This window comes from Lygodium microphyllum, chromosome 9, assembly GCF_053477565.2.
Source record: "Lygodium microphyllum isolate KBCC chromosome 9, Lygodium_microphyllum_v1.1.10, whole genome shotgun sequence".
NCBI classification, from domain to species: Eukaryota; Viridiplantae; Streptophyta; class Polypodiopsida; order Schizaeales; family Lygodiaceae; genus Lygodium; species Lygodium microphyllum.
This window is the reverse complement of record NC_141143.1, coordinates 108,760,276-108,775,385: the sequence shown is the minus strand read 5'-3', so window position 1 is coordinate 108,775,385 and position 15,110 is coordinate 108,760,276. Positions and strand designations below refer to the sequence as shown.

The following is a 15,110-nucleotide window of genomic DNA, read 5'->3' as shown; positions in this document are numbered from 1 at the left end:
AGTGGCGGTTGCAAGCTAGCATGCAGGTGGGAGTGGAAACCACGAGCAATAAGAAAGGCATACTAGCACTGATTTGGGGGGTGCAAAACAGCTGACATCAGCAATGAAGCAAGCACAATCAATGCAATAAACCGGGTGAGCAGGTAGAACTTCAGGCTCTCAGCTGTACAACAGCTATGTGCAAGGATAGAGGGGCGAAAAGAGGTGGGCAAGGAAAGAGGTGGCAAGAAGCGTGGGGTATAAAGGCAGCAACAACAAAAACTCCTCGCAGGGGTGAGAGCTTGTCAAACTCAGCATAAAGCCCTCAAAGGCAAAGATCAACTAACATAATAGTTCATAAATGTTAAAAAGTAATGAAAGTGTCAAGCTGTGACTCAATTTAAAGTTCAAACATCCAAGATCTAATTAGCAAGTACTAGAGCTTTTATCCAAATATGCAACTCTAGAGCCGAATTTTGAACCTCAAACACAATCTTTGATGTTGCTTTTTCTAGGTAGGGCTAAAGGTCTGTTCGTTCAGTTACATGATCATGTTCTTTTTCTTCTTTTCTTTCTCAAACTATGGGTGAATAAGAAACGTGTTAGGAAGCATCAGGTAGGTTTCCTAATTTAGGAACAAGTTTCCATGCGACTGTGGTGAGAAATCTGGAGGGGTGAATGCAAGAGCTTGAAATTTCTAAAAGGATTTTGTAGCAATTGAAAAACGAGTCTTGAATAAGGAAACCCTCCTCATATACAAATGTGAAGTCTTTGTCAGACAAGGCAAAAAACACATGCAAGCACTGATGACCTACCATGTTGCATTTGCAACCTTCTTTAAAAATGGTGTTGTGAACTCAAGATTCAGCTCCTTTCCAGACACTTATGCAGCCTATAGCATGTTCTTCAATAATAATACAGAATAGGAAAAACAAATGCTACCATCATCCACACAATTTTGTACACGCATAATGCTGAACCCTCCCTCCTATGGAATTGTTAGCATTCATTTGTGTCATGCACAGTGATCTCCCCCCTATGATCCTCAGTCTAAGTCAAATTCGGGACATTAGGAGCTTTGACATTTTGTCCATCTCTCATTTCATGTGTTTTGATAGCTGAGGCAGCTCTTTTTAGAGCATGCACTTTAGTGCATTACTTTTTCAGTCAGTTTTAACATGTTCACACTGGCTGAGGTCATTTTCCAGTTCAGTGCATTTCTTTTTCAGTGGCTGGAGGCTGCATTTACCCAGGCAAATGGGGTGATGAGCCTTTCCAGTTGGCAACCAGCATTTGTTGATTATTTTATTGCTGATGATCGTCAGCACTTTTAAACCCAGATTCATGCAGTCAGGCATATTCTGCTATTTATAGCTGGCCTCTAGTTGCTGGTAACATCATTCTTTTGCAGATTGAGCACATTCCACCGTCCAATGGCCTCCTCCATCATCCAATGCTTCCTTCCATCATAAACCTGATCCCGTGCCCTCATTGCAATGTGCAGAGACTGATCAGTCCACATTGTATTTGTCATTCTTTTGGAGTTAAATGCAAATTTTCCTCTTCCATTCTCTTCTTTTATTGAAGTCTCTCTCTTCTCTTATCTCTCCGAGTTCATGTTTTGCTTCCGTTGTGCACTCTCACATGGCATCAACGCCAAAGAGAGGACTTAGAGGTTCTACAAAAAGGAGACCACACTTCCCTTACACTTTGGTGCAGATTTATCACAAAGAACACAGATTTTCTGCATTGTTTGGGTCTCCTATAAAGTGAATGGAGTATCTACCACTTCCTTTATCAAGGTGTAGCTGGTTTCTCCTCCATTCAATAAGCCCAACACCAAAATGCAGCAGTTTTTTTGTGTGTTTGCACTTTGAAGAGCTATGGACTACTGGTACGATGCATTTGATGACTCGGATGAGGAGTCAATTCAGTCTTATTCAGGCATGCGGTTCCACATTCAGAACATCACGGAGAGCAACACAAAGATCGAAGATCAAAAGCCACAATCATCCAAAGATCATCGCTCTAAGAGGTCCAGAAGATCAGAGCAGCCTCATTCCCCCCCTGCTTCTCTATATGTTTCTAACAAGCATCCTACTGCCAGGCCCCACATGGCTGTTCTAGCACTATCTATTCAAGTGCTTGTTCTTCCATCCTTGCCCAAAGAAGATCACCTTGACAGCTCAAACTATGCACTTTGGTCCTACAAAGTGGAGTGCATGCTTTATACCTTCAACTTACAAGCATTTGTTACTACCATAATCCCCTATCCAATGCAGATCCCCGCATTAGTTCTATGATGGACCAAGCTCCTCTTTGGGATCGGCTCAACTCTAGATCCCAATTCTTTCTCTTTATGAGTTTGTAGGATTTTGTCCTTGTGCATGTACACAGACTTCAGATTACAACAAAGGTATGGATAAAGTTATCTTCTCTCTACCAATTGAAAACTTTTGCCCACCAATTACACAAAGAGGAAACTCCACTTGCTTTCTATTGATGAGTCTCCTTCCATGAAGGATCACATCAACAAGATGGAGAAATTGCACGATGAGCTTGCATCCATTGACAAGTAGATTCCATTAGAAGATATTGCAATGATTCTTGCCACTCGTCTCCCATCTCCACAGTATAATGTCTTCTATACCAGCTTGCTTACCTCTAGAATTCCAGACACCATTCTATGGGAAGAGACAATTTTGCTTGTTTTGGAGGAGATTGGAGCTAGTGGATCCAGCTTTACTAAAGCTTTTACTACAAGTTCATGAGGGGGAAACAAGAAGGCTAAGAACAAGAACAAGCAACTTAAGCACTCGGAGACTTCTTCTAGCTCTGACAAAAATTCAAAGGAAAGTATACATGCCCATTGTGGAAAGGGCACCTATCCTAAGAAGAAGTGTTGGAAGAAGTATTCACCTTTATCCAAGAGCAAAGGATGGACCTAAATCATCTTAGCCTTCCTCTACCTTTGCCCCAGCCATTACTTGTAAGCCTGTGTTCCTTCACATCCATGAGATGGAGGAGCCTTCTTTGGCTTTTCATCTTCAAAGAAACCTGGACTCATTGACAACAATGGCTCAAGTCATATGATTCCTCCAAAAGATTTGTTGCAAAATCTCCATCCATCAAAAGGTATAGTCACTATTGGTGACATTTCTTTCGTGTCTATTAGCAGTGTTGGCACTTTGCCGTTATTGCATGCCTGTCCACCAAGCTCCATTTTGAAAGTCCTACATGTTTTAGATTTGGGCTTCCCACTCCTCTCAATTCATGGCCTTACTAGACTCAATATCTAGGTTGTTTTCTAAGTTTGACATCTTTATCAAGAATTATTCTTCCGAAGCCATTTAGTGATCGGTTGGCACAAGAGAGAGCTATACAGGCTCCATTCCCCATCTATTGTGCAAGGTCCTCCAAGGCACCCTTCCATTCCCACACCCATTCCCAATTGTGTAACACTACATATCCCACACATTCCTTCCCATCTTCCACCATATTCTTTAGCGGTTCCCTCATACCCTCATCCCTTTCAAAGGGGGACAATATCCATGATGCAGCTATAAATTCCCTAGCCTCCTATTCCAAAGGGGGTTTCCGAAGATCATGAGGGGTTTCTTCCTCAACGGAGTTTGTCACTCTTGTCACCCTCACATCGACTTTAGGATTAACTCCCCTCTTTGTCTATTTGTTATTTGGTATGTGATGCAAGTTTGATAGGGTATCAAAACCACGCTTGTGGTACGTATATATATGCATTAGAGTCATACTATAGGGAACACAAATCTTCCCAAAAGAAGGCCAAGAAGTTTAGAGTAGGATTCTCTTTCTTCGTTGTCCATTTTTTGCTTTAGTATACAACAAGAATTTGATAGGGTATCAAAATCAAACTTGTGGTAGGTACATACCATGTGAACCGCTTACAGCAATCAGATCATAGCCTTTTGTTATTTTAGCAAGCCAAGGACCTCTTTTGTATCTGCAAAATTTGATATAACAATACGTTTAGTGAAGTCTAACACCTATTTCAAGAATAAGAAAATATCAACAAAGAATTTCCATTGCCTTGCTTAAATTCACTTTTGTACTTGTAAAGTGGCATTCATTACAACACTGTTTTCAATGAATATTATAATGTGCATGACCTTATTCAAATAGACCAAGGCAGATCAGGCACATCAACAAAGTCCCACGAGGCACATGAACTTGCTTGACCAATATTTCACGCACAAAAAGTGTGTTCACATGCTGCAATACACATTCACACTCAAAGGTATGTTCACAAATAGGGAAAATATTCCTAGCATTTGTGAAGAAAATTGCTAGGGTTTGCACTGGGAACACAATACGACCACGACAGAAACACAAAGGAACAAACAGACACAGAGGGCAAAACTAACCCTAAACGCAAAACTCCAAAACTCAAACCCTAAACGCAAAACTCCAAAACTCAAACCCTAAACGCAAAACTCAAAACTCAAACACAGAAACTCAAACACAAACAAAAGAAGGGAGAGAGAGAACACAACTCTGAAGTCAATGAATGCTGTCAATGATGTAAGAGTATATAGTGTGCTCAAGGGCAGAGCAATGTCAGAGTGTGACGTCCACCGGAGACGAATCCCAAGTCTGTGACCACCAGTCGTAGTGTAGGAGTGTTGAATAGTGAATGGCAGCAGGCTGGTCACCAAAACGCAGCAGTCTGGAGGCTAGAAACTGGTCAACGCAGCAGTGACCATCGATCAAAGGTTGAAAACTGTGCACAATCTGCTGTAAACAGCAGGCTGAAACAGTGTCTAATGTGGCGAGCGATGACTAGATGATCAGATCGCAGCAGATGATGATGTCACCAGCAGCTGACGTCAGCATGGATGAAGGTGCCAACAGCAGGAGCAAACACGGATGGAGTGGCAGCAGTCTCGAGGGCTGGACAGCCACGTGGGAGGAGGCTGATGGCTGAAATCTGCATTGGAGAGGAAATCTGCACAGACGAAATTAGGCTGAATGGGGGGGGGCAGCCTGTCTATTTATAGATGTGGAAGGGCACCCCAAAAATTAGGGTTTCTGAGAGGCCACTGAAACTCTCTCAAACTGCTCCCCTTTTTAAGGTTTTTCATTAATTAAGTGTGGTTTGGGGCTGTTTAAGAATGCTAATCAGCTGAAAAGCGTGTTTTAGCTCAACAGCATTCCCCGTTCAGATCATGAGTGAGCAAACCTTGTGACACAAAACATAAAATGGAACTTCTAGCAATGTCCTCCCTTTTGCAAGGCAATGTCCCATACCAAGACCAAGTACAATTTGGTGGATAGAATGACTTCTAGAATGGAGTGGTCTCCAGTCCCATTACAAAAGACAGCAATTACTTTTCAAGGAGCTCTACAAGAATGCAAAAGTTTTATCTTTCTACTTCCACCCCTGGATAGGATTTATCCAGCTCCCCATAAATAATAGGTGATCTGTTGAGAACACAATGTAAAGGCAGTGGGAGTAAACAAGAAGGCTCTTTCTAACTCATTCATGATACAAACACATTGTTACAGCTGCTTGTTCTACCCCGAGAATGTGGTTTCTCATCTGATTTGTTTTTGGTTCCAACTAGATAGTTGAGCACTTGTACGTCATTGAATTTTCCATCTCAGTCATATAATTAGCCACACACACTATTTTGCCAAAACAAAAAAAAGGTGGTTCTCATTTGCACTTTTGCCTGAGCTGACAGCATCAAAATCAAGGCTCAGATACTGTGACAGGTATCTCAAAAGTAGTGAGCACCAGAACCCATGTAAAATGTAAAGGCACATTCACATACTCATGCACAAGAAATTGAAGTGAGCAACACATGAGTTTGCACACTCACTAAAAAGTAAAGTGGTCAAGATAGTACCTTTATATAGGCAATACTAAAGCTTTAAAAGGCCAAGAAAATGCCCGAGCACCCAAAGACAAAGGGCCACTCAAGAAACAACATGCTGAGCAATACCATGATGTCCATCCAGACCCTATGTCAGCCAGCATGTGGAACTGCCTAGAAACTCCAGATTGTAAACTCCGTAATAATGTGATTAAGAGTCCCTTATCAAAACTCAAGTTGGGCAGTTTCTAGCAAATGCACAACTGTGAGACATATGAGAATGCTGAAATCCAGTATGTAAAAATGTGAAAAGTGTAGTTAACCACAAGCCCAATCAAGGTACAACTTTCCTAGACCAGCCCACAAAAGTGTATCCTTTGGCCCAGGGAGGCTAGTTAATCAAGACAAAACACCAAAACTATGTGTAGAGGGTCTTGAGATGATGCACCAATGATTATCCATAAACTGCATTGACAAGGACTAGCACCTTGGATATTTCAAGCAAAGGGGATGGCGCCTATTGCCAAGAACACACATTGGTGGCTGTTCCAAATATGACAGTGAGTCTTGCAGTAACTAAGCTTCCATGTCCAAGTTGTTGGTGATGAAAACTTACCTTCAGTGGAAATGGCAGCCCTTTCCTCATTTTGTGGAAATTCAGCTTCAGATTACAAAATTTTTTTGTCTGATTGTACTTTGCTTTTTCTTTCCTTTTACTTTTTTTGCCTTTTGCTAGGGTTCACAGGTCAGAAATTACAATTTACAGGTCTGTCCTATAAACCATAAATTATTGCCACTTTGGGAAGAAAATTGCCTGTGTTCTACGGTTTGTGGTCAATGGAAAGGCTAAATTTGCCAAACTAGCATGCTTTCTGTTCAAGCACGGTAATAATAAATGAAAGACTCGCCCACTTTAGTGTTTGTGTCTGTATACTCAGACACTCGCCATCCTATTATGACTCTAGATTAGAAAGGTTTTGGAACTGTCCATTTCATTTGCATTCATTTTTTAACAGTCACTTTGCACAAAAGTGATACAATCTGACGAAAAGGCTGCACGGCTGAACATCTCTTTCATTGTCTCTATCCCATTCATTTCATCGCACTCCTATTCTCAGAGCTCCAACATCATGTCACACTCTTGTTTGGGCTATGTGGAGTGTGCCCCTTCCACCTGAAGATCGCCTTCATGTGAATATAGAGCTGTCCAATACTCTTTCCAGAAGATTTTGAGACTCGCCATGGGTAATAGATCACAGATCTGCTGTCATCTTCCATCTTTGTTGATATTTCGATTTGCAAGGCCATTACAGACAAAATGCATGAACCCCTAAAAGCAGCAAGTCCCATTGACATTTGGGACATACGTATCTAAACATTAGCTAGAAGTGTCAAATGTTCTGTTTCAAGACATGATCAAATGCTTTCATCCATCCCAAAGAGTGAAATTATTTAAAAAGTACCCTAAAGGATGCTTGTGGCATATATTAGAACTATTTTGGTGGATGCTAGCGCATTCTTCAAATGAAGTGTGTTGAGTTTACACGTACTACTCTACAATTCATAATGTCATCAGTCGGTATAATTATCTTATTCATGGGCCTATGGTTCACGAGGATATGGTAAGAGTAACTATCCCGATGCTCTTTGACTCCCTCAAAACAATGTACATCTGAAAGCCCTCTCTTGTCAAAGTTAATTTGTCAAAATTAAATCGTAACGTCCAAATATAGAGCAACTAACTCTAAAGACGAAATTTCCAGCAGGTAAGTAAAATGCACAAGTTTAGAATCTGAATCATGTATATTTGAGTTCTATATCACCAATGAAACTCCTACCATCGATCCAGGATGAACTTACCACATGATTAGCACAACCTTTCACTCTTTAGTTAAGATCTTCATTTGTAACTAAGCATCCTTTAAAACATTTGACCTAGACTATTGTGAACCAAGCCACCACCAAATCGTGAGTTGTGCTAGACTAAGTGCTCCATATGCAATTTAAGCAAGTTCTTTTGAACAAATGGACAAGCTGCAAATGTTCACATGACCTCTAATTCAGCTTTTTTAACATTGAGAATTAGTAAGGAGTATGTTTCAGATACACTTAAACCACAAACAATCATATCAGTGATTATCTATCTATCAGAAAAAACCCGTTAAATGGATTAGTAAAACCTTACACTCTAACACCCAATATCTCCGCCATGACGAGTTCCTCATTGGTGCTTGGAATAGCACTTGAAATGACGACATAATCTGGTAATTGTACTCCATCTTGACCCCAAAGATGAGTTGCTTTGTGACCTACATGCACTCGTGCACCAGCTCTTCTCAAAGCCTCCAGTTTTTCACTACAAGATATGTCTGATCCACTAACCAGCCAGCCCTGCACAAAAACATACTTCATAAGCATCTAAGCCTAGTCAAACTTGGTTAAACGTGTGAGAGAGGGGACAAGCACCACCATCAAAGATGAAGTCAAACCAGCACATGCGATAAGATGTGGTGCAACATTGTTTTAAGCCAATCAGAAGACGAAACTCCCATCTTCAGCATCGTTCATTTATGACATTACCTCCATAGCCTAATTAAGTTTGTGTGATACACTCCAAAAAGTATCTCACATTAAACAGAGCAGGTTAGACAAGCTAATACACTTGCAGAAATCATGCAAGAAAATACTGGGTCCTATTGGAGAGAGGGAGCTGGCGCCATTCTTCTGAGTTCTCTTTGCAGTCTTTCTTTCCTCTCTTGTGTTGTGCAGTCTATTACAGCAGTTTCACATGCTTCCATCGCTGCAACCACTTTTAACATGGTATCTAACATCAGTGTTCAAGATCTGGGTGCCCTTTTCTGCTATTCCAGGTCTGCCTCCATACTTCTGCATTGCTGATCTGCCTTCTCCTGACTGCTGTTGCCCAGCCGACCCCTGTCTGCTGCTGATTGTCCAGTTTTCAGCACTCTGAGCCTGTGTTTTTTATATCAGCTGCCTGCATTTTATTTTTCTGCAGTACTTTCTTCCATACTGCCTGCATTTAATGCTTCTAACTGCATTTTGCCTTACAGCATCCGTGTTTTCAGTTCTTTTCTTCTCTACAGACAGGTGACTGATTTCTAAAGCTCTATTCCCTGCATTTAATCACATTTTCCCTGTTTCAGCAATCTTTCTTGTAATCAGCTGTCTCTACACTGCGTGTGAACTCCTAACAGTGCAGTCATTGTTGTATTCTGGCTGTGGTCTCTCTCTGTTTCTCTTCTTTGCTTTATCTTCTCATCCTTTCCTCTCCGAATGGCACCTCCCTAAAGCTCAACTGATGATAAACTTCATGATCCTGATTACTTAACCTGGAGTACAACTCCCCTACAAGATGATTGGGATCATGACAACTACAAGGAAGTTGGTTACATGTGATACTGATGATGCTCATGCGTGTTCCGATGCATTTCTAAAGAGCTTCTACTCACGGTCACCTCTTGTAGGACAGCTTCAGAGGTGTGGGAGAAGCTACAAATGTAGGACGCTCTATCGACCATGCGAGCTATGACCCTCTATTGTTAGCTCCAACAGATGAAGTTCGAGCTTGAACATATTATCCAATCTTTCTTTCGTCATGTTACACGTGCACGATCAACTTCAATGCATGCAATTTGCACTTCTAGAGGCTCATCTTGAGGGGAATGTCAGAGTGAAGCAATGCGGAAGCAAATGACCGTGACAAAGAGTGAAGAGAGAGAGAAGAGAGGGAGAGAGAAAGCGACAGTGAAACGCAGAAAATCTGCAGTGAAGAATGTTGTATAAGGATGCAGAATTATACACAGGTGCAAAGAGAATATCTGGGTATGTCTCCACCTTGAGGACTTCAATTTCCATCAGCCCCGAGTGTTGTCTCCGTCAACAGCAGGCTGAAATCTGTCAAATACAAGTATAAAAGTCTGCTGGAAACTCAGCCTTAAAAAGGCTGAAAAGAATGCTTGAGAAAAATGCCTGAAATAGCCAAGTCAGCTGCATTTAATGCAGTCGACTGCAGTCAAACTGTCCGACTGCAGCCACGTGGCAAAACTGCCGCGTGGCACTGCTGATGTGGCAGGTAAATGACTCTCAACACCCCCTCTTAGATCCTGGACAAGGCAGCAGATGTAGCGATCTGGAATGTCAATGAAGTAAAGCTTGGGGAAGTGCCTTCGTAAACAAATCTTCAAGATTGTCTTCAATCTTACAGTACTCCACATGAATGGTCGCATCTAGAAGCTTCTCCCTGATGAAGTGATACTCGATCTCTATGTGCTTCGTCCGGGCATGGAATACAAGATTCCGTGCCAAGGCAATGCAACTCTCATTGTCGCACCACAAGATAGTAGGACAAGTCTGGGAGCAGCCAAGCTCCTCCAACAACCGCCGAAGCCACACAGCCTCACATGTGGTAGAAGACGCAGCCCGATACTCTGCCTCAGTCGAAGATAAGGCTACCATGGGCTACTTCTTGCTACTCCAAGAGATAGCACCAGCACCCAAGGTAAAACAATAATCTGTAGTAGACCGCCTTGGATCCACATCGCTAGCCCAATCTGAATCACTCCAACCTACAAGAACAAGATCAGAAGCACCTGTACTTGCTGGATAGGAAATCCCGAGGTTGAAGGTCCCCCTCAGAAACCGAAGTATCCTCTGAGCAACCTGCCAATGCACCTACTGAGGAGCACTCATGAACCGAGCCAAGAGACCTACATCAAAACATATATCAACCAGTGAGTTGAGGAGCCAAATCAATGATCCAATCAGTTGAGGTAGCGAATAGCATCCGCCAAAGGAGAATCTGCGTGGGAAGTGGCCTTCTAGTTCGAATCCATAGGAGTAGAAATGGACCAATAATCCTCCATCTCAAAAGACGCCAAGAGCTCCTGTATATATCTCTGCTAAGAGATGAAAATCCCCCTCTAAGACTGATAAATCTCATGGCCCAAAAAGAAATGGAGAAGTCCTAAATCCATCATCTCGAACTTCTGGTGTAAGGCTACCTTCATCTCTTCGACCTTCTGGGAATGAGCACCTACAATAATCAAATCATCAACATACAAAACAAACAACACACGACCACCCTCGAAGTGTGCACATAAAACTGCGGATCAGCCCTAGAGCGCCGATATCCCAACTTGGCCTAGAGAAACAAATCAATCTTCTCGTTCCAAGCATGCGGAGCTTGCTTTAGGCCATACAAGGCCTTCTTTAACCTGTAAACCTGCCCATCTAAGGAACCAAAGCCAGGAGGCTACTCTACATAGATCTCCTCCTTCAAATCACCATTCAAGAAGGCCAACTTCACATCCAACTAAAAAACAGGCCATCTCCTACGACCAGCCAAGGCAAGAAAAGCACGAATAGTCGCCATGCGAGCTGTAGGGGAAAAAGTATCGTGGAAGTCGACACTTGGGCGCTGTGCAAAACCTTTAGCAATAAGGCGAGCCTTGTGCTTGTCCAAAGAGCCATCACTATGGTACTCGGTCTTGAAGACCCATTTGGCACCAATCACCTTCTTATGAGAGGGATGAGGCACAAGAAACCAAGTGCCATTCCGCTCAATAGTCTCCAACTCGGCTTTCATCGCCTTCCGCCAATGATCAGGCTGTAAAGCCTCCTTCACTAATGTAGGCTCTCTATCTTGCATAACACAGGACATCAAACAATAGTTAGAGCAAACAAGCTCCGAAGAATGTGACTGGTGCCTCCGTGACCTCTGCACTCCATCGTGCGGTTCCCACTCCTCAAGGACCCCCTCAATCCCTGAATCACGGAGTGTGTCACGTGCCCAACGAGGAGCTGGATCTCTCCTCGACACTCCCCATCGACTGAAGACTTGGGTACATCCATCGACGAGATCTCCACTAGGGTAGTCGGTGCAAGAGAAGACTCAAAATCGGAAGAAGAATTTCCATCGAGAGACTTTGGCTCCAAAGGAATTGTCTCGGGAGTCCAACTCTCCCCTAGATCTCCAAGTACGGGTTGCTCCTCACCCCCCTCTGTGGCTGAAACTTCCACAAACTGCACATCTCGGCTCATGTAGACATTCCGCTTCATGGGATCATACAAGCGATAACCTTGGGACTAAGAGCTGTAGCCGACAAATACATGTCATCAGGAAGCCATCTCAAATTTGTCACACTGCGTCTTCGGGATGCGCCACACCCAAAGATCCTAAAATAAGAGACATCAAGCTTAGTCCCAAAGTAAGCCTCAAAAGGTGTCATCCTGTCAATGGCCCAAGTGGGGGATCGATTTAGGATGTGGACTATCGTAGCCACTACCTCAGCCCACAAAAACTGAGGTGTCTGTAGAAGCTCCATCATGGTGCGGGCCATCTCGATCACACTTCGGTTCTTCCACTCCAAAATGCCATTCTCTTGAGGAGTCTTGGTATTAGCAAACTCCTAGTGAATGCCTTTATCTGCACAAAAACAAGCAAACTCATTAGAAACAAATTCACCACCCTTCTCTGATCGCAAGGTCTTCAATCTCCGGCCCGATTGGTTCTCCTCGAAGAGAAGCCAATCCTTGAAGTGGGAGAAAGCCTCCGACTTCAGCATCAAGAAGTAGGCCCATGTCATCCTGTTGTAGTCATCTACGATCAACATGAAGTACAAGCTCCCCTTCAAGGACTCATTCCTCATCGGGCCACATAGATTTGTAGATACAAGCTCCATAGGTGAAGTAGACCGCCTCGAAGCTTTGTTGGGAATCGCATCCCTATGTTGCTTCCCACGAATGCAAGAGACACATGGCTGCTGGCTCACCACTCTAATAACAGAAAAGCAACAGCAGCTTCAGCAAATCTTCTCTTTTCTCGCACACCTATGCTCGCCTCAGCCTTGTTCTGATACACGGCCCACCTGCTCACACTTGAACGCTGAAAACGCAGCTTTGTGTCGCACTAAAAACTCCTCTTAAAATAGGTTCAATGCTCTGATACCATGTCAAAGTGAAGCAATGTGGAAGCAAATGACCGTGACAAAGAGTGAACAGAGAGAGAAAGAGACAATGAAATGCAGAAAATCTGCAGTGAAGAATGATGTATAAGGATGCAGAATCATACACGGGTGCAGAGAGAATAGCTACGTATGTCTCCACCTTGAGGAATTTGATCTCCGTCAGCCCTGAGTGTTGTCTCCGTCAACAGCAAGCTGAAATCTGTCAAATACAAGCATAAAAGTCTGTTGGAAACTCAGCCTTAAAAAGGCTGAAAAGAATGCCTGAGAAAAATGCCTGAAATAGCTAGGTCGGCTGCATTTAATGCAGCCGACTGTAGTCGAATTGCCTGACTGCAGCCATGTGGTAAAACTGCCACGTGGCACTGCTGACATGGCAGGGAAATGACTCTCAATACTATAGTCTATAAGCTCCCTTCAAAGTTTGATGGAGTCACCAATGCTTTACAAGTCCTTGAGGCATCATGGAAGACTTCCATCTCAACATGGTGGCCATGGTGAGGCATTTGCAACTTCAAGGAGGGGTGGCCGAAAGAAAATGACGAAGGCTCAATGCTATCATTGTCGAAATAAAAAATGCTTATACAAGGATTGCAAGGAGTTAGGGACATCACAAAAGAAAAAGAAAAAGCACGATGTGAACTCATCCGATCAGTTGCCATCCCCCTCCAACTCTGACTCTAATTTTGATCCTCCAGCCAACACGAAGGCGAAGGCCCAAAAGGGGCCATCTTCTACCAAGAAGGGGAAGGGCATGGTTGCCCCTCCTGTTGCTTTCTAGTGCTAGTGATGCGGTCATCCTTCACACCCCTCCACGACCAAAGATGGGGCAGTTAAGCCTCATTTATATAGGTATACAAGTGCACAGTGTTGAGCTAAAACACGCTTTTCAGTTGATTAGCATTCTTAAACAGCCCCAAAACACAACTAATTAATGAAAAACCCTAAAAAGGGGAGCGGTACAAGAGAGTTTCAATGGTCTCCCAAAAACCCTAATTTTTGGGGCACCCTCATAGTGACAAGAAACGGCCGGAACGGCCCCCCGGCACGTGGAATCGCCGTCCCCGGCACGTATCCGTCGCGGACCGCGTTTCCAAATGATGGAACGTTCCCTATCCCGTTTTAGACAGGGAACGCAGCAGGGAACGCCACGTGGCAAAAATTACCTACAGGCCGCCCGCTAACTGTTTCCGCCTGCGCCCAGTTCTCCTGCGTCCTGCTCCCGCCTGCTTCCACCTGAGGCTTGAGCTCAGTCCTAGCCTACGTCCTGCTCCCGCCTGGGCCCTGCATCCTGCTCCCGAGACCCGCCTGCATCCTGCCCCCAGGCCCCAGGCCCCAGGGCCCAGCCACCTTCTTTCTCTTCCTTCTTCTTCTTTCTTCTCTTCCTTCTCTTCCCTCTCTTCCTTCTTCTTCTTTCTCTTCTTTCTCTTTCTTCTCTTCCTTCTCTTCTTCCTTCTACCTTCTCTTCTTCCTTCTACCTTCTCTTCACTTCTCCCTTCTCTTCTTCCTTCTTCCATGAACCTTCTTCTTCTTCTCCCTTCTCTCCCTTTCCCTTCTCTCTCGACTCTTGAGTGAGTCTTGACTCTTGAGCCTTCTCCCTTCTCTCGAGCCTTCAATAATCAATTTTCAGCCTTCAATTTTTCCTTCTCTCGACTCTTGAACCTAAGACCTTCAATTTTCAGCCTGAAATCATAAATGGCTTCATCTTCCCGCCCCGCTGGTCGGGTTGGTGGTCGAGGAAGAAGGTCTGATGATTGGTCATGGTGGGAAGAAGTAAATGCTGACCGCCCTTTGAGTGGTGGAGGATCTCGACCATGGACTTGCAAGTTTTGCCCATACAAGCAAACTAGTGGAGCAAACAAGGTAATCCATTGAGCCGAGCATTTATATTTCAAATTTTTATTGATTTTAATTTTTCAAAGTTACTTAAATATTAGAATATGGACTACCAATTGCCACTTGTTCCATTTTAATATTTATGCATAATCAGGTCCGAGCTCATCTTCTACATGAGCCAAATTCAGAGGTGCAGTTTTGTCCAAATGTGACCTTGGAGAAGCAAAGGGAGCTTCGTGACCGTGTAGCAGGTCAACAAGCTTATCTTGCATCTAGACCACGACGTGTTGCAGTTGACCCTGCAACTTTTATAACACCATCCCCATCAGATGTATCTAAAGCAGGCTCAGTATCAAAAAGTGCTACCTCCACACCTACTGCAAGCATTGCATCGGCCATAGCATCAACAACGCCACATGTTGCACGTAGACAAAGCACACTTGATGCTAGTTGGGATCCC

The 15,110-nt window shown here is 43.6% G+C and overlaps 1 protein-coding gene across 19 annotated transcripts in view; it reads right to left on the bottom strand.

Moving 5' to 3' along the window:
* Window positions 1-15,110, bottom strand: part of LOC148031411 (uncharacterized) — a 218,112-nt gene that overhangs the window by 173,132 nt on the left and 29,870 nt on the right. For 17 of the 19 annotated variants that reach the window (XR_015691894.1, XR_015691893.1, XM_087684948.1 and 14 more), the window contains exons 2-3: window positions 8,017-8,222; window positions 3,888-3,958 (exon numbers count right to left, since the gene is read on the bottom strand). Coding sequence is in view for 15 of the 19 variants with exons in the window: in XM_087684948.1 (XP_087541074.1) it covers window positions 3,888-3,958; window positions 8,017-8,222 (277 nt within the window). In the remaining 4 variants the exon portion in view is untranslated. Of the gene's footprint in view, window positions 1-3,887; window positions 3,959-8,011; window positions 8,223-15,110 lie in introns of those variants that run through there. The other 2 variants (XM_087684953.1, XM_087684954.1) reach the window with 2 other exon arrangements.